The sequence below is a fragment of the Salmo salar genome, chromosome 04 (genome assembly GCF_965601325.2).
Source record: "Salmo salar chromosome 04, fSalSal1, whole genome shotgun sequence".
In the NCBI taxonomy this organism is placed as follows: domain Eukaryota; kingdom Metazoa; phylum Chordata; class Actinopteri; order Salmoniformes; family Salmonidae; genus Salmo; species Salmo salar.
The window spans coordinates 65,381,607-65,406,883 of record NC_138294.1 but is presented as its reverse complement, the minus strand read 5'-3'; the positions used below and the strand labels follow the sequence as shown (position 1 = coordinate 65,406,883).

At 45.6% G+C, this 25,277-nt stretch overlaps 1 protein-coding gene across 3 annotated transcripts in view; it reads right to left on the bottom strand.

The window, feature by feature from the left end:
- The window catches only part of LOC106603419 (homeobox protein cut-like 1), a 221,878-nt gene that overhangs the window by 112,593 nt on the left and 84,008 nt on the right, over window positions 1-25,277 (bottom strand). For all 3 annotated transcript variants that reach the window (XM_045717150.2, XM_045717152.2, XM_045717151.2), the window contains exon 3: window positions 10,329-10,376. In XM_045717150.2, coding sequence (XP_045573106.1) covers window positions 10,329-10,376 — 48 coding nt within the window. The remainder of the gene's footprint in view (window positions 1-10,328; window positions 10,377-25,277) is intronic.

The following is a 25,277-nucleotide window of genomic DNA, read 5'->3' as shown; positions in this document are numbered from 1 at the left end:
TCATCCTTCGCCCTTGGAGAGGTAGGGAGAGGAGGAAAAATGCAGGCCACAGATGCCTCTTCCCTGAACCCTCTCTCGCCCTCAGTACCACACTGGGCAACAGCTGGCGAGAGAGGAGAAAGGGTTTTGTCCAAGCCTTTTTAAATTGCGTGGTTGGTTGGTGGATGGTTGGTTGGTTAAACACCATCTTTGGGTCATGTGACAGACGTAATGCATCAGCCCTCTCACACTATTATAACCCCCCACGCTTTGATGCACTTTGGATCAGCTTTCAGTCACATGGAAGCAACTATATTAGTGGTGAGTACTCTATGTACACCATCACACACCCGTTTTATATGATCTAACACACACACACACACACACACACACACACACACACACCACACACACACACACACTAAACCCTTAAAGCCAGAGCTGTGCTCTATACATTACACCACCTCACAATCATGCACTGTCAATAAAAATATTTCCTAATGTATAGATGGCCAATGTAAGGCATTTGGATCTAATACCACTCTTCAGAGAAAAATAATACAGTATAACCTTTATTCAACAAGTTAAAGACGTATTGGTCGTCAAAATGACCAACTGTACTGTTCTTCCTTTTCAAGATACTCACCATTTGGCCTCAGTAAACTACCTCAGTAAACTACCATAGTTCGGAGAATATTTTTTTTTTTAATGAAATGTATGCATTCACTACTGTAAGTCGCTCTGGATAAGAGCGTCTGCTAAATGACTAAAATGTAAATGTATAGTAAACTACCATAGTAAACTACCATAGTAAACTACCATAGTAAAGCACTTTTTTAATCCACTTGCAGACTTCTTTCTACCTGCAGTGTATAAGAGTAAGAAAGGTGTCCCATTGGCCTAGCTACGTGAGCTAATGATAGACAGTGGACTCGCCCACTGTGGGGTTCAGAGTCTTCATGTGTGTGGCTGTTGTTGAGGTTGCACTGAGCAGCCCAGAGGTAGCGTGTGTGTTATGTGTGTCTGTGGTGTCTCCTGAGAGCCCAGTCCAGGCCTGACTGTGCGTTCCTCCACTGCTCTGGGAGTGTGAGCAGCCAGCCAGCCAGTCCTGGCATCGCCTCTGAACTGGGCCAAAGCCAGCTAACTGGGTCATCCCTGGGTAGAGGAGGGGATGGGAAGAGGGGAGGGAGGGGGAAGCAGGGGAGAGCTACTGTACCACACTGCTAGTGTCAGTCAGCCAGGATCTACTTCCAGTGTTTTTTGGACTAAAAACACACACACTTAGACCAACCAAAGAGGAAAGGAGTTCTGTTTGTTCCATCCACCTCCCCCCAACACACACACACACACCTACCACCGCCCCCCAACATTTACACTTTCCTTCCCAACCCATAGGGTGGCAGTGTTTGCTCAAATTCACAAAAATATGTGGCACAGTACAACTGCAAGTCAGCAACTTACACACTAAGTTAAAAGTGTCCAGAACTACAGTGTTTACAGACACCAAACAGTGGGTTCTAAAAAGGAGAAATCAAATAAAAACAGTATTTTGGACGTCTCCTGCCCAGACTCTGTTAGAGGTTTTGATTTATGGAGCAAGGCAGGCAGTTGCCACTGACAAACGCCAGTGAGCCCCAGTCACTTTTTGCTCCTATGGGAGAGAGAAATGAAACATGTTCAAATGGGCTTTCTCTGGAAAACATCTGGATCCAAACTAGGCAGCGCCAAGTTCCCAAGTTCCCCCTCCCTCCCTCCCTCTCTCTCTCTTTCCCTCTCTCACTCTCTCCGCTTTCTCTCCTTCTCTCCTCTCTCTCTATCGCAGATGGAGCAATTAAAGTTCCCTGCTTACTGGGCAAAGGGATCCAGCAGACATCTTGTCAGGAAGAGGCTGCTTCCCTCTTTGGCTTTCCATTGAAAGTGAAGAGAAAGGGGGAGAAGGTGAAGTGGGCCAGATAGTGACTGGGGGGGGGGTTGAGGAGGGAGAGAGAGGTAAGGTAATGGGATGGATGGCACCGGAGTGTGTGTGTGTGTGTGTGTGTGCCAAGGCCCTGCGTGACTGTGCGGCCATGGCTCAGTGCAGATTATCTGCCTCTCTGCCTCTCTCTCCAATGCAGTCCCATACACATTCTGACAGGGGAGGGCATCTGGCAACGCCGGCCGTGCTGCCTTCTGAATGATCACACACACACACACACAAACAGATGATTCCTCTGTCTGTGTGTGTGTGTGTTAGTCCGTTTGTGTTAAAAAGGCGAGATTTGGGCCGACGCCAAAGCTGACCAGCTCACAGGTATAGCATAACGCCCCTCCAATGAACCATCTGGACTCTTTAGGGGTGCGGGAACAACTTAAAAATAGACGGCGGTTGCTAGCCTAATGACACTAGCGGGAGCTAGATGAAACACAAGGAAGGCTTTGGCATCGGCTTAGGGGCCAGGGGAAACCGTTGGCCTGCTTGTCTCTGTCTGTGACCTGGCCTAACCCCTTAATTGCAGAGCAGGTTTTAAGCTGTGGATAACTGATCCGGAGTGGTGTGCGTGTGCGGGGGAGAGATTGCGGGGAGAGAGAGTATATATATGTGTGTGTGTTTGAGTGTGCTTCTTTTTGGGTTGGGTAGGAGGGATTACTGGCTTTGCAGCTTTCTTTTAAGCAGGGAATTATAGTCTGAGAGGACGGTGACTTAGAGCATCCTCTGGGCTTCCTAGGGAAACAGGAAACAGCTAGCTAGCTCCCTCTCTTCATCTCTGTGTCACCTGGGGTTGTCATATGGGGGGCCTAACACACTAGGCCTACTTGCAGGCAGCAACCGTAGTATGGATATATAGTTCTACTAATTTTCCTCATTGCTGTAGCCTTACATTAGAAGTAGGTTGATGTTCCTCTAACCACTGGTCCAGGGTCAGATGTGTTCTAATCCCCCTAATGGTGGTGAGGATTGGGTATTGGGTAATCTGATCCTAGATCTGTGATTACAGCCAAAGTTTACCTCGTACAACATTAGAGATCTCATCATAAGAGTGGAGCTGGGATAGGATGGACGAGCGAAACGGCATCACACAGTGATGGTCTGTGATGGCTGACACATTGCTCCTCTGGGGCAGATCGGGCATCGCCTGGAATCAGCTTCAGTGCCATAGGGAGATCAGAGAACGAGCACCACCCTGTGCCATCATCACAGTCACCCCCTCTCTCTGTGTGCCATGGGGGCGGGAGGTGCTGGAGAGAGCGTAGCTTAATCATATACAGAAAGAGGGACATCTTACTCAAGGATACGGCAGAGAGGAGTGGGTTCGAGGACAGGGGCAGGTATGCCTTTACACAATCACACACATATTGTATGTAAAAAATAAAAAATAAATCGTATTTTTATTTAACTAAGCAAGTCAGTTAAGAACAAATTCTTTTTGCAATGACGGCCTACCGAGGAACATTGGGTTAACTGCTTTGTTCAGAGGCAGAACAACGGTCCTGACGGCCCGCCCCCAGGTGGTGGGGGTAGGTAACAATATCTCCACCCCGCTGATCCTCAACACTGGGGTCCCACAAGGGTGCGTTCTCAGCCCTCTCCTGTACCCCATGTTCACCCATGACTGCGTGGCCATGCACGCCTCCAACTCAATCATCAAGTTTGCAGACGACACTACAGTGGTAGGCTTGATTACCATCAATGACGAGACGGCCTACAGGGAGGAGGTGAGGGCCTTCGGAGTGTGGTGTCAGGAAAATAAACTCACACTCAATGTCAACAAAACAAAGGAGATGATCGTGGACTTCAGGAAACAGCAGAGGGAGCAGCCCCCTATCCACATCGACTGGACAGTAGTGGAGAATGTGGAACGTTTTAAGTTCCTCTAAGTACACATCACGGACAAACTGAAATGGTCCACCCACACAGACAGCGTGGTGAAGAAGGCGCAGCAGCGCCTCTTCATCCTCAGGAGGCTGAAGAAATTTGGCTTGTCACCAAAAACACTCACAAACTTTTACAGATGCACAATCGAGAGCATCCTGACGGGCTGTATCACCGCCTGGTATGGCAACTGCTCCGCCCACAACCGTAAGGCTCTTCAGAGGGTAGTGAGGTCTGCATAACGCCTCACCGGGGGCAAACTACCTGCTCTTCAGGACACCTACACCACCCGAAGGCCAAAAAGATCATCAAGGACAACAACCACCCGAGCCACTGCCTGTTCACCCCGCTATCATCCAGAAGGCGAGGGCAGTACAGGTGCATCAAAGCGGGGACCGAGAGACTGAAAAACAGCTTCTATCTCAAGGCCATCAGACTGTTAAACAGCCATCACTAACTCAGAGAGGCTGCTGCCAACATACTGACTCATTTCTAGCCACTTTAATAATGAAAAAATGTATGTAATAATGTATCACTAGCCACTTTATATAATGTTTACATACCCTACATTACTCATCTCATATGTATATACTGTACTCTATACCATCTACTGCATCTTGCCTATGCCGTTCGGCCATCGCTCATTCATATATTTTTATGTACATATTCTTATTCATTCCTTTACACTTGTGTGTATAAGGTAGTTGTTGGGGAATGGTTAGATTAGATTACTTTTTAGATATTACTGCATGGTCAGAACTAGAAGCTCAAGAATTTCGCTACACTCGGATTAACATCTGCTAACCATGTGTATGTGACAAATAAAATTTGATTTGAACAGATTTTTACCTTGTCAGCTAAGGGATTCGATCCAGCAACCTTTTCATTTACTGGCCCAATGCTCTAACCACTAGGCTACCTGCCGCCCAATTCACACAAAATCCTTTTGAAATCACACTTTTAATAACCTGATATAAGTTGAGGCCCATCCCAGTCTCCACTTTTTACTGTATGCCTATGCTAACACACACACACACACACACACACACACACACACACACACACACTGTCTGAGAGTTGAGCTAATCACAGCGCTGTGCGAGCTGCCAACTTAACTTTCACAGCCTTCTCCCTGGGCTCCCGGTGCCCTTACGACGAGACAGACGTCCAAAATTACACCGCAATTATGCAAAATCAGTAGTGACTTCCTGCATTTGTCCCACTCCTATGCCACTTTGTACGTGTCTCTCTCTGCCACAGCCATCACGTCTCCTGAAGGTCTCTCTGTAGCATTCGGTTGCCTGACTAGGCTTTGTGGGGTTTGGAAGTGGCACACTGATTCGGTGTGCCCTTAAATAAAATAATAGCCTACACTGCATACTAACGATTTACTCACATTTAAATCTCATTCCTTATCAGGGTTGGGGAGTAACAGATTACATGTAAGGGATTACAAAAAAAACGAACTGTAATCTGTTACTTTACCAGAAAAATATTGCCATCAGATACTTTTTAAAAACTCCCGTTTCCGTTTAAGAAGCGTTTTCAAACAGAATCAGCCTAACGAATACGCTCCCAGTGGACAGCCAGTGAAAATGCGCTCTTGCAACAGCCTCATAGAGCAGATCCCAGCCTATGGAATAAAAGTTTGAGTTCCTCCCTTCTAAACTCCCCTGTGCTCCATAATGTCAAAACAAGTTAAATTTAAGAAGACCACAAATGAGAGCATCTAGTTTTCCACATACAAATAGCGTTTTTCGCTAGTGCTCAAAGCATGCATTTCGATAGCACTATTTATTTTTCAACTTGAAGCAATGAGCCCCAATCAGTCCTCCATGACAACAGAATCATAAACACAGTAGGCTAATTAGTTCTTCATTTTGGGGTTATGCTCAGGTAAAACAATTAGGCTAATCTATATATTCCAAGTCCTATTCTTGAAGATCAAGGGGTATTAAATGAATTGGAATGACTGGGACTCTGACAGACAGTTTTTAAAAAAATGTAAAGATACAGACTAATCATATTATTATCTGAAGTAGAAAGCAATGGGTTAGAAGAAGCCTACATAACCAACCGATAAAGTAAAATAAGATATCCATTTATGGTCGGCTATGTAAACTCTAACATTGATTTATCGTGCAAGAGGTCGTTCAATTGGTAATATTAATTTTTGTCCTCTTTTAATGCCTCTTGACGTTTATTGGGATGAGCCTTCTCCTTAAGGCAGAACTGATCAATTTCCTCTAGATGGGCCAGCTGCAAAGTCAGAATTGGCTACATTGTAAAAACATTTGAACTTTTTTGCTAAGTTTTTGGTCTTAATTTAAGGTTAGGGTTACACATATGGTTAGCAGTGTGGTTAGGGTTATGTTTAAATCAGATTTTATGACTTTGTGGCTGTTCCAGCTACTAACCTGCACCTCTTAAGGGGAAAGTAATCAGATGACATTACTGAGTTTGGGTAGTCCAAAAGTTCTTAATATTTTGGGACAAGTAACTATTAACCGTAATGGAGTACATTTAGAAAGTAACCAACACAACCCTGTTCCTTAGCGACTGATTTCTTTACACGCCACTGACTGACTCGATGCGGGTTCTTCCCTCTTCATTTACAGTTCGTCATCAAGCTACAGTTGCTGTGGCTGTAAAATACATCTGGGATAGACTGAGTGGTGTCTTGGAGAAGCAGAGGTGGTCCGGGGAGAGACGGAGAACACTCCGGTGGCGTCCCACACGATATTCACACGTCACACTACATGCAAGGATGGGTTCCCTCCAAGGCTTTGGCGACAGTAGTGACAGCATCAAGGAGACCAGGAAAGAATGTGTTTACGTGCATGCATGTGTGTGTGAGTAGGTTGGGGAGGCTACAGTTGCAGTGGGTGGTGGTATGGTAGAAAGATCCCCCCCTTTCCCCAAGAGGGGGTGCCATTGAGCTCTCCAGCCCTCCCCCCTCCCTCACCCCAACCCTCCCCCTGCTGTGCTGTGTGTCCACATGGGCCTGTGGGTGCCGAGTGCTGAGCTCTGCTCCCCATTGTGTTCTCATTTCCTGACAGGAAAAGAAGCGCTCGCTCATTTCACAAATAAAATGTAAAAAACAAACAGTAAGAAAGAAATAAAAAAAGAGAAACAGCCCAAACAGATCTGGCTGCCTGGCTCCTCTCCCTAACCCGAGGCCTTCCAGAAGTCTTAGAGCATCTCATATATTCTAATGCACCGTACCTCATGCTCTGCCTTGTGTATAATAAGGAACAGAGGGAGCAGAAAAACGGACCTTTTTCCTCTCCTTCCCCCTATGGAGAGAGCTGAAATACTTGTGTACTGTGTCTTCTGTATCTGACAATCTGTACTTTGAATCTCGCCAAGTCTCCATTTAGTAATTAGTTTTGCTCCCTATTAAAGCAGTTAACACTACTGCTTTCACATGAGGAGCTGTTTCTGAGATCTGGAACACCGTTATCTCTCACCCAGCTGATGCTCATGGAAAACAAAGTGGAAGCCCCAAATTCCTGAGATGGGCCTTCGCGAAGGTCAGGGACTTCTCCTGTCCTTGCCAATCGCCCCATTCATCCACAGAGGAGATAAATTAAAATGGCTGCAGGAGTCTCAGGCTGGTGCCTGTGAGCCGGGCCCGTATGATGGGGGGGGAGTAGTGGGTATTTTTAAACCTGGGGTGATTTAAACAGGGGCGATTAACTCCGTCAATATTAGGCCTGGGGGCCCTCACAAATCGCTCGCTCCAACCACAATGAACGCTAATGGGCCAGACAGGCTGCGGTGCGGTTCCGCCCTGCCTGAGAGAGGTGTACAGGGAGCCGTCTTTCCAGACCCTTTAACTTCATGAAATTTATATGGCACTCCTTGCTGCTGAATTATAAAGAAGTGCTTTTAGTCGCTGAAGCAGCGTCTTTATTGGGAGGCGTCGGCGATAGACATTTTGAGGGTTCGAGGGTGACAGACATTTGAAGCAAGGCAAATCTTTAAAATAGCCGGCATTACTGTACTTTCTTTCCATTCTCTCTTCTTTTCTTAAATCCCACAATCTACACTCTGTTCTTATTAGGGATTTCCTGTCCAGGGGTCTATATATAGGCCTATATAGCAAGGCAGAGCCGGGCTGATAACAGCCACTGACCAATTACTGAGTCATGGCACGCAGTAGCAGCAAGGAGTTTTATTTAGCAGCCATTTAGAGGGCAGCCAAATTCTTGGTCCTCTCAATGAGACAGTGGGCTTTGTTTTAGGAGATCCAGAGCACTTAACAAAATAATACTTTAAGAGCCGACAGGAATAGGAATATAATTAAGTGGTGACTAATTACTGTCAGGGATAAAAAGCTGACTGGGGTGCTGGGTGTAACATGGCAATACAATGGTGCTCATAGAAAGCGTTGGGGAGCGTTGGGAGACATGTGATCATCAAAGTGATCAAAACGACAGTTTGATTTCAAGGCGCACTCCTAAGACTACAATGTACAGTTTGTGTTTCTCTGAAGGGATTTCGCAAATAATCAAATATCTCAGTACAGTGGAATTAACTTAATAATACCCATCAGATGAGTAATAGAATATATTTGAGCATGAGAGAAATTTGTTGTAAACACAAATGAGGTAGCAAACAACCGATCAATATAAAGGTGTACCACAGGGTTTCTTTTTGTTGCACTAAGTAACGCTGCATAGTACTGGTAAATCCTCCTGGAACATCAGCAGCAGGACCGTATTCACTGAAGAGGGATTACTCATGGGTCAGACGACTAGTGATGTTCCAGTATCATTTCTGTCTTAAGTAACCTACTGTCTTTTTCTGGAATTGAAATGCACTGTATACAAAATAGTGTACTGCACATGAAAAAATACACTGGTTTGTGTCCATGACAAGGCAGAGAACTCCAAACATAACATATAAAGGGAGTAGCAGGCCTTTCAATTATGTTCAGACTAAACTCAAAACATTTTATATCATGAATTAGTGAGGTAGACTCGCAAATGCATGCTCCGAATTAAAAATGCAATCTGACAGTGGCAAAATGTTACAGCCCTCCATCATTCCCAAATGAAATATGCACTAAGCAAGACAGAGGACAAATTTGCAGTCGACAAACACTTATCATGCATCTGTCCCCTAAAATAGTTGACAGATTTATGGATGTCACTTCGTTTGGATGAGACATTGCTGCCTATCAACAATGAAAGTTCCTCAAGCCAACATAAACACCAGTGTGACCACATCAGTGTCTATTCTAAAAATGCATTCTAATTCATTCATATGATTGGATTGAAATCCTTTCCTGATTTGACAAAGATTAAAAGTGAATTGACTGTAGTAATTCAGGCAGTGCCTCCAGCCGAGGCAGGCCCCAGCAGCAGCAGTATAGCAGCGGAGGCACTCAGAGGAGTCAGGCTGGGCCTGTTCAGATGCTCTCCATAAAGCCCTCACATCGCTAAGCCCTTATTTACTGCAGGAGTGGCACTTGAGGAGGAATTAAGAGCTGGCGCCAGAAACACAGCTCTCACTCCCACACCCCTCCTCCCCGCCTCAAGTCTCACAGCTCACATTATTATCATTAAAGTCCCCTAAATCAATTCTGAAGTTACCATACTTTCAGAGCAGTGCAAGGGGCGCTCTCAGGACAAAATGTTAAATTGGCAGGGCCGCTCTTCCCTGTGGCTGGCCTAGGCTGTCAGGGCGCATTGTCAGGGTCAGGGATTTAAACCCGCCGCGGTCACAGTGGGCATTGCGCCCCCACCCTGCACACCCTCCAGAATAGAGGGTTAAAGCGCTATTGCCATCAGCCGCCCGGAACCTCACCCCCCCCGTCCACCCGCGAATCAGCCCTTGGTGTAAACTGGCTCATTTACTCTCATCCACACCCCCGTGTTCACATTTCTGAGGCAATGATACCACAATATCTCACACACAGACACACAGAAAGTCAGAGATTCAGTACAAGAGACAATTGGCAACATGTTTCTCCCATTGGCAAATCATTATTCAGGGGGCCAATTGCATTCATTTTAGCAGATATCAAAAGGAGCTTTGCATCAGACGATGTGACACATAGCCATAAAGGGGAGGTGGGGGGTTATGAAACAGAGAAAGGCATGTCTGCCTGGAGTTTAAGACTGAAGCTCTGATCAGGAGCAGTTTGGCTGGAATATTTTAAGGGGATGCAATTTAAACATGGCTGGGAGCTAGAGAGCCTCATAAAAGGACACAAATAATGGACTCCCCTGGCGAGGGCTCCACTGGGGAAGGGAAGGCTCCTCCAGCAGGAGAGCAGAGCAGCCAGCCAGCAGAAGTCTAGCCAGGCAGAGACGGCACATGTCAGCCTTTATGGGGTGTGTCAGGGGGCCATTGCCTCCCCGCAAAAACAAAATGTCCGCCATCCCTCACAACATACACGATGTACAGTAGGCTACACACAAACACACATCCTTAGATCGATAAAGGAAAGCTAGGTATTAAATGTTCTAGAAATGTAAATAGCACTCACCTCTGCTTGGAAGCCCTTTAGCAATGGAGCTACCTGCTTTCGCAGATCCTGCAAGACAAAAAAAGAAGGAAAAGGATTAGCATCGCATAACAATGCTACCTTCTGGGAGAGCAAAACACAATACATTCTCATATGGTGAAAATGGCCACATTCTGTTTCCATAGTCTTTAACACCTTGGTCATTGACTTTCATCCCCACAGTATTGAACAGAAACCTCTTACAAACTAACCATATGTTTAGTTTAGAAAAGCCAGGCCCCATTTTAACTACATTCTCTCTGCGAGGCAAAATCCCTACTGTCAACTCTGATGGATGAGGCAGAGTGTTGCCTTTTGTTCCCAGATACGGAGCATAGAAACATATTAAACATATGAAAATGGGGATCCTGATTTGTCCAAACCCTCCCAGAGGGAAGGTTTGTTCTCTGGGAAAAGGAGGAAGAAAAACAAAACAGAGTATCACCTTGTGCTACCCTTGAATGAGAGCAGAGAGGACGCTGTGCTTAAAGGAAAAGAGTGCAAGCGGCATACATTTACTCTCCCTCTCACCCTCCCTCCCTCTCACCCTCCCTCCCTCCCTCCCTCCCTCCCTCCCTCCCTCTCACCCTCCCTCTCACCCTCCCTCCCTCCCTCTTGCCATGACTCAGTTGTTTCTGGTTAAATTACCATTCAAGCAAAAACAGAAAAACGTAGAGACGCTACATGCAAATGTGGGCTCTGTTCATTAATTCACTTCTAAAAGTAATGTTAGGCCTGAAAAATTGGCCAACTTCAACAGCCGACTATTTCTGTAGAGTTATTTGTCTGTTTAACTTGGAAGAAACTGGGCTGAGTCTCGAATCTGCGGCGGATGAAAATAAAACTTATTTGAAATTAAGTCTCAAAAATAAGTGAATATACAAAGGCTCCAATCAAAACAAACGTTGTTCTGACCTTACTCAAGCAATGATGAATCTTACCTTGGGCAACCTACAGTGGAGCGATGCCACACCTCGCCATTATAGTATATCTGATTATGGCCAATTTCAATGTCTCTTTTCATTTGAACAGAGCAGGCGTGTTTGATCATAAAATGTAATTAAATACGCCCCTGAATAAATCTCAGCTAGGTACAAAAAGGCCTTACATGAGGCCTCCCTATAGGAATGAACAGCATGCTCCAAAACAGAACTGACCACTGAAACCGAGTTAGCAGCAGCCAGTTAGTGGAATGCAATGCATTTACACACATGCGCACACACACCACGTACACTCCTAAAAGACTGGCCCACATTAGTCAAGTGGACATTTCAGTCACCCTCAGGATACAGTATAGGTGTACTCTTGCACAACACATGCACAGCACATGGGGGTCCTGTGACACAATATAACCTCTGTAACCTATTACTGAAACCGTGTGTCAATTGTGAAATGTACAAAATGCATGAAGGGCCATATATTTTAAGCTGACCAACCCTAACTTGCAGTGTAGACATTACAACTGTGTGAAATGAAGAGCTCTTAAATGCCTATGGGTTTCTGTTGTATCCTCTTTCCCATTTCTCCTCTCGTTTTACTTTCGCTCCCTCCACATTGATGCGTGTAAGTGTGCCTCCTATGACTGACTGATGTTTACACCAGTCTCCCCCCGCTCTTCCCTTCCCCTCCCTCCCTTTCCCTTCAACTATGGAGCCTCTATGGAAGACTCTGGGGACTGGCTGACCCAGACCATTAGAGCGAAGCTAGCTAGGTACCTAGTGTGCTGGACTTTTCCCAGTCCCCTGGAGGGAGCAGCTGAGCCCACTGATCTCCCGTCGCCACTGGCTACCGTACAGATCACCTTTATGAAGGGGCCACGTGACAAAAAGGAAACATCGCTCAACATCTGGTTTCAACATAACACTCCTGCCCCGGCCAAGAGAACTCCAAAGTCTTTCTGGATCTCAACAGGGAAACACACACACACACACACACACACACACACACTGCTCGAGATCTGCAAATGCAATTGCCCCAAATTTGATATACAGAGAGCCCCACTGCATAAAAACGATCTTTACACTGACGGATAAAAAGGCTTGACCAAGTGACCAATAAAAGCTAGCCCAGTAAACACTGATCTTCAGGCCAGTGTGATTGAGGACACATGGTTCACAAGGGGTTCAGATGGAGGGAGCAGGTCCATGAAAACCACATGGAAATGCAATTTGTACCTATACATACATATACTGAACCAAAAATAAACCCAACATGCACCAATTTCAAAGATTTTACTGAGTTACAGTTCATATAAGAAAATCAGTCAATTGATATAAATTCATTAGGCCCTGATCTATGGATTTCACATGACTGGGAGTACAGATATGCATCTGATAGGGCGGGGGTGCAGCCATGGGTGGGCCTGGAGGGCACAGGCCCACCCACTGGGGAGCCAGGCCCACCCATGGCTGCACCCCTGCCCTATCAGATGCATATCTGTACTCCCAGTCATGTGAAATCCATAGATTGGGGCCAATCATAATTCATTATTCCCCACAAAAGGGCTTTATTACAGACAGAAATACTCCTCAGCACCCCCACTCCCCCTCAGACGATCTCACAGGTGAAGAAGCCGGGTGTGGAGGTCCTGGGCTGCCATGGTTACATGGTTACATGTGGTCTGGGGTTGTGAGGCCGGTTAGATGTACTGCCAAATTCTCTAAAACAGTGGTTCCCAAACATTTATAGTCCCGTTTATAGTCAAATGTTGTTTTTTGCCATCATTGTAAGCCTGCCACACACACTATACAATACATTTATTAAACATAAGAATTACTTTTTGTCACAACACGGCTTGTGGGAACTGACAAAGAGCTCTTATAGGACCAGGGCACAAATAATAATATAATAATAATCAATCATTTTGGTCTTTATTTAACCAGCTTACATATAAAACCTTCTTTGTTCATCGAAAATGATGAATAACTCACCACAGGTTAATGAGAAGGGTGTGCTTGAAAGGATGCACATAACAATGTTGGGTTGTATTGGAGAGAGTCTCAGTCTTAAATCATTTTCATTTTAGATTTCATGCTAGTGAGGACCGAGAATCCACTCTCATATAGGTACATGGTTGCGAAGGGCATCAGTGTCTTAACAGTGCGATTTGGCAAGGCAGGATAATCTGAGCGCAGCCCAATCCAGAAATCTGGCAGTGGCTTCTGATGCATTTGTGGCTTGAATGGGAGCAAGTTCCCGCAGCAGTGTTCCAACATCTAGTGGAAAGCCTTCCCAGAAGAGTGGAGGCTGTTATAGCAGCAAAAGGGGGGACCAACTCCATATTAATGCCCATGATTTTGGAATGAGACATTCAACAAGCAGGTCTCCACATACTTTTGGTCATGTAGTGTACATCACCTCTCACACTAAAAGGGATTGTTATGGTGATTGCATTTCTTTTTAACTCTCCACCACCAGGGAGCTCCCTGTCTTGGAAACCGGCCCAGATCTCCAGGGAGGCAAGCCTGCAGGTCCACACACACAAACACACGTACTACAATCACAGGGTATCCTCAGAGAGCTGGAGGGAGCAGTGGGAGAGAGAACGTGAGAAGGGGGAAAAGGAGGGGAGAGAAAGAGAGGGTGAGGAGTATAAGAAGGGAGGAGAAGAGGACAAGAGTCTGATACCACAATGAGTTTACAAGCTTTACTTCAGACATGGCCTTCCTCAGGGATCCCTCCACTGGATGCCTGCCACTATTTAACCAATTACCTTCTTAGCACAATGGCTACATTAACACAATTTCTTCTAGGCCAGACTTTCTTTACCCCAGTGACGGTCAGGGACATAGACAATGGCTTCTTTTCATATTCAGCTTTTAAGTAACCCTCACTCCCCTTTTAATGGTCGACCCACTGAGTGGCCCTCGCTTTGTGTTTGAGTGCATTGGACCTGTGTGGTCATTGTTCAATGAAATAAGCAGCGTAGAGTGGAGACCCAGAGGGTGTACTACTCCGGCCTATGAGCTCTCATCTCTATAGTGGAGAGCAGTGATGCGTTGAGAGAGAAAGGGCTACAGCATTAGTCTATGTCATGAAGATGAGAGAGAAAGTGCCTGGGTTTGGTAATATTGCAGCATTTGTGTCATTTAAGGTTTTTTGTCCTGAGTTGAGGGTTTCAAGCGAGGGCACTTGGTCTTTAGAGGGCAGAAAATAGCATGTCTAGTCCTTGAGGGTGGAGAGCCGCTCTCCCTCCATTTGTTCCTATGGTTTCTTTCTCTGTCCCTGCCATTGGGTTAGCACAGTGGACGGATTTCTCGCTCTCTTACTTCCTCCGTCTTTCTCTCCACACCCACCTCTCCCCTCCTTTGCCACTGGGCTACTGTAGCACAATGGCAGGAGTTCTCTCTCTTTTGACCAGTCTCTGCCACTGGGTCTGTGATCCAAGCGGCTGCTTGCCAAGCCTCACACTGGCTGTGGCCTGGCCTGGCCGAGCACAGGCAGGGGAGCCTAACCCCTGTGTCTGGTCTGAGGCTGGCTACAGGCTGGCTACAGGAGGATATGAGTCGGCGGTCAGGGGCAAGGGGGCTTGTGACTCAGCCACTGCCCAGTACATCAGCGCCCGCGAGAGGGGGTCCCGCTGGCCCAGACATGACAGAGGGCAAGTAGAGGAAACACAAGAGGATAAGCCAGCGAATCAAAGAGGGAGGTAGGGAGCGAGAGAGAGAAACAGAGATTGAGATAGACTGAAGAATAAGATTAAAAGATACGGGAGAATATGAATGAGTATACACTAATGGAGTTGGACTAAACATCACGTCTCTTATAGAGATATTGGAGAGACAGACGGGAGATATGTTTTACCAGATCACCCAGAAGAACTGGGCCATGCCTTTCCGCGAAAACATTCCCCAGTCCCGGCCAGCCCCCCCACCCAACACACACAAACCGCTCAATGCATCTTTAATCCAGGGCCGTGAATGGAGGAGGGTTGCGTCTGACGCTCTAGGCCTCTGTTCCTACTACCACTGGGGTTCTGTCTCTCTCTTTTCCCTACCCTCACTGTCTCTCTGTCTTTCACTTTCATTTTCTCCCTCTCTCTTTGATGATTGCCTTGCGCTGGCTATGGAGCTCTTCATGTAGGCTGTGTTGCGGAGAGAAAGGAAACCGGGGTCCTGATGCCGAGCAACTGAGCTGCCCGTGTGGCTGCCTGGCTGGCTGGCTGCCGCAGTGTGTGTCTGCTGAACCGTGTGAGTGTGTGGGCGGTACATCATCACCAGGGAGCACATACACGCACCAACCTGCAGCCTCACTGTTTGGTTATGCCTATGCTAATGTCTACCGTTTATAGATAAGTGGATAAATGTTACACACTAAGGTATTGTAACATTTACAATATACTCAATACTTGCAAATCCATGTATGAAGGGCTTATCAAAGTCTAAACAGCGCAATTAAATTGAGTGTAACTAGCCTCTTGGCTAAGAGGGAAGGAAAATGACATGTAAATGTATTTCCTTCCCCAGGTAACTTCTGATGGACTGACATGAATTCAGTGATCTCAGACATATTCACCCATGCAACCGGAGAGCATAACATTCTCTTTCCCATTGGACAGAGTCCCAGGGAGAACAGGAACGTGTAAACAGGAGAAGGTCAGATGTAGGGTTATGAAACTTTCTGTTCCTGCACTAACGTCTCCACTCCCATTGCATCGAAGGCTAAAAACACCACTGGTTCTCTCACTCCATCTCTCTTTCTCAGAGGGCTAAGTAGTGGGTCAATTCTCCACCTCCATGGTTTGATGGGGACAGGCTGACCCCTGCTTGTCACTCCCTGAAGATTGGTTGCACAGAGCCCATCTGACAAAGACAGAAGACATTACCCTGCTTATTATTCCAGGGGGCCCGGGCAGGCCAGGCTGGGCGCCACACGGCTAGGCTACCCCTCATACACCTCGGCAGCACAAATAGGGAGCAGAGAGCGGGAAGCAGTGATGAATGAGAGGAGACCCCAATGATAAGAGAAACGCTGTCAGCCCTCCACCACTATAGGAAATAGAACCGCGCCACTTCTAGGAGAGCGGCAATTATGGAGCTCGCCCCCCCCCCACACACAGCCATTCACCCCCCTGATAGCAGACACTTTACAAGTCGTTTTACAAAAGACGTTTCACACACAACCTTGGATGTCAAACATTTTACGGGTTATTTTACTAATGGTGTCTCAAGTAGCAGACACTTGACAGAGTAAACTAGGCCTATTCTACAAACCCCATCACAATACCAGGTTGTTGTTCAACAAACACTGATACAGTCACTTTATGAGTTGTAGTTAGACAGAAAACATTCTACAGAATACCTGAAACCAGAGTTATTTTACAAACATTGGCCCAACAGCAGACGCTTTACAAACACTATGCTGATACTAGACGCTTTACAAACACTATGCTGATACTAGACGCTTTACAAACACTATGCTGATACTAGACGCTTTACAAACACTATGCTGATACTAGACGCTTTACAAACACTATCCTGATACTAGACGCTTTACAAACACTATCCTGATACTAGACGCTTTACAAACATTATCCTGATACTAGACGCTTTACAAACATTATCCTGATACTAGACGTTTACAAACATTATCCTGATAGACGCTTTACAAACACTATCCTGATACTAGACGCTTTACAAACACTATCCTGATACTAGACGCTTTACAAACACTATCCTGATACTAGACGCTTTACAAACACTATCCTGATACTAGACGCTTTACAAACATTATCCTGATACTAGACGCTTTACAAACATTATCCTGATACTAGACGCTTTACAAACATTATCCTGATACTAGACGCTTTACAAACACTATGCTGATACTAGACGCTTTATAAACACTATGCTGATACTAGACGCTTTACAAACACTATGCTGATACTAGACGCTTTACAAACACTATGCTGATACTAGACGCTTTACAAACACTATGCTGATACTAGACGCTTTACAAACACTATGCTGATACTAGACGCTTTACAAACACTATCCTGATACTAGACGCTTTACAAACACTATCCTGATACTAGATGCTTTACAAACATTATCCTGATACTAGACGCTTTACAAACATTATCCTGATAGACGCTTTACAAACACTATCCTGATACTAGACGCTTTATAAACACTATGCTGATACTAGACGCTTTACAAACACTATCCTGATACTAGACGCTTTACAAACATTATCCTGATACTAGACGCTTTACAAACATTATCCTGATACTAGACGCTTTACAAACACCATCCTGATACTAGACGCTTTATAAACACTATGCTGATACTAGACGCTTTACAAACACTATCCTGATACTAGACGCTAGACCCCCAGACACAGACTCAGTTTACTATCCTGATACTAGACGCTTTACAAACACTATCCTGATACTAGACGCTTTACAAACACTATCCTGATACTAGACGCTTTACAAACACTCTGCTGATACTAGACGCTTTACAAACACTATCCTGATACTAGACGCTTTACAAACACTATCCTGATACTAGACGCTTTACAAACACTATCCTGATACTAGACGCTTTACAAACACTATCCTGATACTAGACGCTTTACAAACATTATCCTGATACAAGACGCTTTACAAACACTATGCTGATACTAGACGCTTTACAAACACTATCCTGATACTAGACGCTTTACAAACACTATCCTGATACTAGACGCTTTACAAACACTATCCTGATACTAGACGCTTTACAAACATTATCCTGATACTAGACGCTTTACAAACACTCTGCTGATACTAGACGCTTTACAAACACTATCCTGATACTAGACGCTTTACAAACATTATCCTGATACTAGACGCTAGACCCCCAGACACAGACTTAGTTTACTATCCTGATACTAGACGCTTTACAAACACTATCCTGATACTAGACGCTTTACAAACACTATGCTGATACTAGACGCTTTACAAACACTATCCTGATACTAGACGCTTTACAAACACTATCCTGATACTAGACGCTTTACAAACACTATCCTGATACTAGACGCTTTACAAACATTATCCTGATACTAGACGCTAGACCCCCAGACACAGACTCAGTTTACTATCAATAGACAGAGAGCCCCCCCCCCCCCCCCACAGCTCTGCAAGCACCGTCCACCGTTCCCCATCTGGAGGGGGCCAGATCCACTCACAATTAAGGGCCAGGCTTTTTGACCTCCCCTCATTGCCCTCCTGCCAAAGGCCAACAACCATTAGGGCAGACAGGGGGGAAAGAGCCTGGTATGGGAAACTCCAGACATTTTAAGTATACCGCTCCTAACCTTGTCACAGAAAATGACCAACCATGGCTATATCTGTATTTGATAACATGTGAGGCCAAAAAGAGAGAAACATGAGTAGTTTAAGGATGAATCCAACTCACTATTGTGGTTGGAAATTGATACTTAACGAACAGGAGGGTTGAGGGTGTGGGGTAGTCTCAGGGTCAAGTGGAATGGGGAGGGGGTACGTGAGAGCCGGCCAAAGACACATACACACCCACTCCCCGTTCCCCTGCTACCCTCTCATGCCCCTGACGCTTGTCTGGGAATGAGGTCACGACTCTCCCATAGTCCCTCACACAAAAGGCTGCAGTGTCGGTGTTGCCCTGTCGGTACCCAGAGCCAGCCAGCCTCATGGCCAGCCTCTTTTCCACACAGACGTTACACTGGGCTGGGCCACCATCCACCTCAACGCTCCACACAATACCATTGATCACCGCCGCTCCCAATAAAGAGACACCCATCCTCATCCCCTGCCCCCACACCACAAACAAAACAAAAGCTGTCCAATTCTCAAGATAGGTTTTTGAATGGCAGGGTTCTTCTGATATAGGAGTATAGGGTTTCATTGTCCTCTGGGATTGGAGTGGAATTCCAACTGAAACCAGACCAGGGAGGGAACTCTGTGCTTTTCACACCTTTACCAGGTTCTATTGTGGGTCCTTGGCTTGCCCTTCTTGGATGACTGAGCATGATAGCCACTGAAATCATTTGACTTAACATGGGTTCTATTGCTAGAGAAGGACACTGCACCAGCAGCTTATGCAAACCCTGTTTACAATCAGCTGCCTTGATAAAAAAAAGAGTCAAATAAAGTAAAATAACAGAAGTGCTCTAAAGACAAATTATAGTGGATCCACCATTTTACAGACATCGCCTGACGACTAATACTGAATATAATTCCGCTGCCATATATAGCTACATACATTCAATCTGAGACTGCCATTGTAAAAGTAGTTTATGCTGACGTCAAAGTGAGGGCGTTGTACAAAACAAGTAATCAGCGATTGAATCGTCTCTAACCAATCCAAAGTACCAAAGCCAGTAACTATTTCCAAAACGCCACTTCACCCACGTATGTTCTGGTCCAACCCATCCGTTTCTGGGACCAATCAGAATGGTTTGAATGTGTTCGCTAGAGCTTGGAAGATGAATCAAATATTATCAACACCGACCATACCAATAAGTATCCTTTACTATAGAAATGTTAAGTTTGAAATAAGTTAGCTAATATGGGTTATTGGCAAAGGGACAATTGATGGCTACAACCATCAAACTAGAACTAGTAGATTAAAGGATAATAAAAAAATGGTGGTGCAAATCAATGTTAAAAACGTATCGTTCTATTTATCATGTCTGTCGGCGCCAGCCGACCTAGAATACCTCACAATCAAATGCCGACCGTATTACCTCCCAAGAGAGCCGATAACACGACGGCCCTCAAGGAACTACACTGGGCTTTATGCAAACTGGAAACCACGAGGCAGAATTTATTGTAGCTGGGGATTTTAACAAACCAAATTTGAGGAAAATGCTACCGAAGTTCTATCAACACATTGACTGTAGTACTAGTGCTGGGAAAACACTCGACCACTGCTACTCCAACTTCCGGGATGCCTACAAGGCCCTCCCCCGCCCTCCCTTCGGCAAATCAGATCACGACTCCAATTTGCTCCTCCCATCCTATAGGCAGAAACTCAAACAGGAAGTACCCGTGCTAAGGTCTACTCAACGCTGGTCTGACTAATCCCTAGCTGCGTCCTCAGAGCATGGGCAGACCATTTGGCTAGAGTGTTTACGGACATATTCAATCGCTCCCTAATCCAATCTGCTGTCCCCACTTGCTTCAAGATGTCCACCATTGTTCCTGTACCCAAGAAAGCGAAGGTAACTGAACTAAATGACTATTGCACCGTAGCACTCACTTCTGTCATCATGAAGTGCTTTGAGAGGCTATTTAAGGATCATATCACCCCTACCTTAACTGACACCCTAGACCCACTTCAATTTGCTTACTGCCCCAATAGATCCACAGACAATGCACTGCAAACTGGAATACATATGTAAGAATGCTGTTCATTGACTATAACTCAGCATTCAACACCATAGTACCCTCCAAGCTCATCATCAAACTCAGGGCCCTGGGTCTGAACCCCGCCCTATGCAACTGAGTCCTGGACTTCCTGATGGCCCGCCCCCAGGTGGTGAAGGCAAGAAACAACACCTCCACTTCATTGATCCTCAACATAGGGGCCCCACAAGGGTGCATGCTCAGCCCCCTCCTGTACGCCCTGTTCACCCATGACTGCGTGGCCACACACGCCTCCAACTCAATCATCAAGTTTGCAGACAACACAACCATAGTAGGCCTGATTACCAATAATGATGAGACAGCCTACAGGGAGGAGGTGAAGGCCAGGAATATAACCTCTCCCTCAACATCAACAAAACAAAAAGGAGCTGATCGTGGACTTCAGGAAAAAGCAGAGGGAGCACGCCCCTATCCACATTTACGGGACAGCAGTGGAGAAGGTGGAAAGCTTTAAGTTCTTCTGTGTACACATAACCGACGATCTGAAATGGTCCACCCACACAGACAGTGTGGTGAAAAAGGCGCAACAGTGCCTCTTCAACCTCAGGAGGCTGAAGAAATTTGGCGCAGCCCCTAAGACCCTTACAAACTTTTACAGATGCGCAATTGAGAGCATCCTGTCGGGCTGTATCACCGCCTGGTACGGCAACTGCACCAACCTCAACCGCAGGGCTCTCTAGAGGTTGGTGCGGTCTGCCCAACGCATCACCAGGGGCACACTGTCTGCCCTCCAGGACACCTACAGAACCCGATGTGACAGGAAGGCCTAAAAGATCATCAAGGACATCAACCACCTGAGCCATGGCCTGATCACCTCACTATCATCCAGAAAGCGAGGTCAGTACAAATACATCAAAGCTGGGACCGAGATACTGAAAAACAGCTTCTATCTCAAGGCCATCAGACTGTTAAATAGCCATCAATAGCCGGCTAACACCCGGTTCCTCAAACCTGTACCTTAGAGGCTGATGCCCTATATAACACAGACATGGAATCACTGGTCACTTTAATAATGGAACACTAGTCATTTTAATAATGTTTACATACTGCTTTACTCATTTCATATGTATATCCTGTGTTCTATTCTACTATGTTCTAGTCAATGCCACTCCGACATTGCTCATGATAATATTTATATATTTCTTAATTCCATTATTTTACTTTTAGTTGTGTATTGTTGTGAATTGTTAGATATTACTGCACTGTTGGAGCTAGGAACACAAGCATTTCGCTAAACCCGCAAAAACATCTGCTAAATATGTGTATGCGACCAATACAATAAGATTTGATTCAATCATTATCGTATCAATTCAGGCAATTTATTGAGATATGGGTTTTTGTCCATATTGCCTTGCTCTAGTGTTCGCATTCGAGAAGTCGTTAGGGAGGAGATAAAATACAGACTCGTGGAGAAGAAACGTCAGTGGATGTGGCGTTTGGCCGGAGCGATGTGGATGGGTAGCCTGGCAATTACAATTACATACACTAGTGGGGGAAAATATAGGTCTGACCATTTGTGTTTGGTCTGCAGTGAATAAAGAGAGGATATTCTATACAGAGTAAACAAAAGCTAAGGATGGAAAAAGGGAAAAAGGGGTGGGGGGGAACTTCTGTTGCAATTAGTTCTGATGAGCAGGTCTGCTTGGCAGCCCGCTATTGAGAGCCTATTTTTAGCCATAGCTTCAGGAGAAAAACCTGTGATGCAGCCATGCAAATCAGAATGAGGGGAAGAGTAGGAGAAACCATGCCCCTCTGCTGCGGCGTGGTGTGTGTGTGTGTGTGTGTGTGTGTGTGTCAGTGCAGTCGGCACCTTGCTACATCGAGGGCGCTCACGTAACAAAAGGGGCAGGCGTGCTCTATGTACCATGCAGTAGAGCAAAAATCCATACCACGATAAACTGAACAATACGTTTATGAAATGAATAAGCAACAGTTGCTTTCTTATTTGACCCTTTAAACGACTCCTACTACTTTGAATGTTATTAGCAGACAGGCCTATTTCATTGTAGAGGTTTTGAATGTTATTAGCAGACAGGCCTATTTCATTGTAGAGGTTTTGAATGTTATTAGCAGACAGGCCTATTTCATTGTAGAGGTTTTGAATGTTATTAGCACACAGGCCTATTTCATTGTAGAGGTTTTGAATGTTATTAGCAGACAGGCCTATTTCATTGTAGAGGTTTTGAATGTTATTAGCAGACAGGCCTATTTCACTGCAAACGTCACATTCCTCGAATAAAGGCTACTTATCGGTATTATCGTTATCAGTAAAACGTCCTCGATAAATGGTTGGTTTCGTAGGTGTCGATACATTTTGGTTTATCGTCCCAGCTCTAACTTTTAGCCTCTCTCCCTCACGCATACATCTCCCACTCTATTCCTCTGTAAATGTCTGCCTCTTTCCTTCTATCTCTCTCTTTCCCCTGTTCTAGGCAGCAGCTGGTCATGCTGAGATCGCAGGGTGACTGAAGTGCCTCAACTTCCCAATGTCATTAACAGATCATGCTGAAATGTTCAGTCGCTTTCTTCGACACACACACACACACACACACACACACACACACACACACACACACACACACACACACACACACACACACACACACACACACACACACACACACACACACACGTATTTATTTACCTGTCAACAGCTGGAGAGTTCGAAGGACCAAGTGTCAGAAAGGGGAACATGTGGGAACGATCTGTGTGAGCTACCTACTACAACATACTGAGCTAACAGAGAGGGGGGTCTTCACAATGAAGGGGGGATGCATAATTGTTAGCAGTCACTTCAAAAAGGTTACCCAGTGGAAACAAGCCCCAGTCCTCTTGAAACCTTCAAACACTATTTAATTTTGTAAGATGATCATCGGCTGCCCTGTAATTCCGTCAGGAAGCAGCCGCTCAGGCGGCCATTACACGATGGCAGACACCAACATTACCTCAGCCTAAGCATAAATAACCGCCAATAGTCCTCACACTGAGGATAGCCATTCTACTGTCCTGGTAGAGAAAGACCGGGAGAGAGAGTGGCTACATCGAGAGGAGGAGGAGGGGTAACTCTCTTTGGGATGCGCTGAGTAAATGCTCCGAGCAGACAGTGAAGAGAGGATGGGGGAGTGGACGTAGAAACGTCAGGGAGAAACATTTACAGAGAAACTAACATGGAACACCTCTGAAATATTTAGGGACAGAGAGCGCTATGACTCCAGAGGGAGAACACACACACACACACACACACACAAAGAGAGATCGAGAGAGACGGATAAAAAAAGAGGGTTACACCTAAGAGAGTGGGGCATTCGCCCTGAGGCATGGCTTAACAATAGAGAGGGTTACACCTAAGATAGTGGGGCATTCGCCCTGAGGCATGGCTTAACAATAGAGAGGGTTACACCTAAGAGAGTGGGGCATACGCCCTGAGGCATGGCTTAACAATAGAGAGGGTTACACCTAAGAGAGTGGGGCATTCGCCCTGAGGCATGGCTTAACAATAGAGAGGGTTACACCTAAGAGAGTGGGGCATTCTAAGAGGTGGGCTAATCTAAGAGCACCATCGCGCTCTCCCAAAAGTTTGTTTGTTGCTTGAAACTCGTAAATTCAGAAAACCAACAAAAAAGTGTGATGGGTCTTTTTGTGGGCTGAAATCTTACTCTGGGAGAGGAGGCCTTTTAGGGTATATACTACTGTACAGCAGGGAGACAGCTAGTGGGGTAATGTATAATCAGCAGGAAGGGTGTAACCTGATGAGTGAAAACACAATACACACGGCTAACATAACCAAGACACAATAACAGATATCCTCATTTGTCCCCCGGAAACCCCTCCAGAGTCATCAGGGGATTGTCACCAGAGCGGCGTCCAAATGAGGGGAGCACCAAATGCCCATACCAGATAAGAGATTGAATTGGAAATCCTGACTTCCTCAACATGCTGAACAGTGAGCCTCCATCTGTCCGCACACACACACATAGATACATACATACATACATAGATACATACATACATACATACATACCACACACACACACACCACACACACACACACACACACACACACACACACACACACACACACATATGTGTGTGTGTGTGTGTACACATCTTCGTACCGCCATTCTCAGAGGGCGAATTACGTGCAGAGCTCAACATAAAACATCAATTTGAGCTATCAGGTATTCATCATTTCAAATCAGTAATGAGCACTGGGGCATTGCCGGCAGGCAGCGCGACAGACGTCCTAGCGACCGGGGTGACAGAAGGGAGGGAAATAAACACACAACCTGTTTAATGTTTAATTGACAGCGGCAGTTGTTGGGCGGCGAAAACCACAACCGCCCAAAGTCATATACAATTATTGTAATAAGCCTCCGATGATGTCAGCAGTGTATAAGTGTTTCAATCAATGTTTATTTAAAAAAAAATGTGCAGGCTTCTCTGGGGGCAATTACAAAGAGAGAGCCTGTATGGATGTCAAATGTTAATCGAGGAAAGACAATTGGCTGTGAAAATTGACTGCTTGGTAAGAAAGTCTC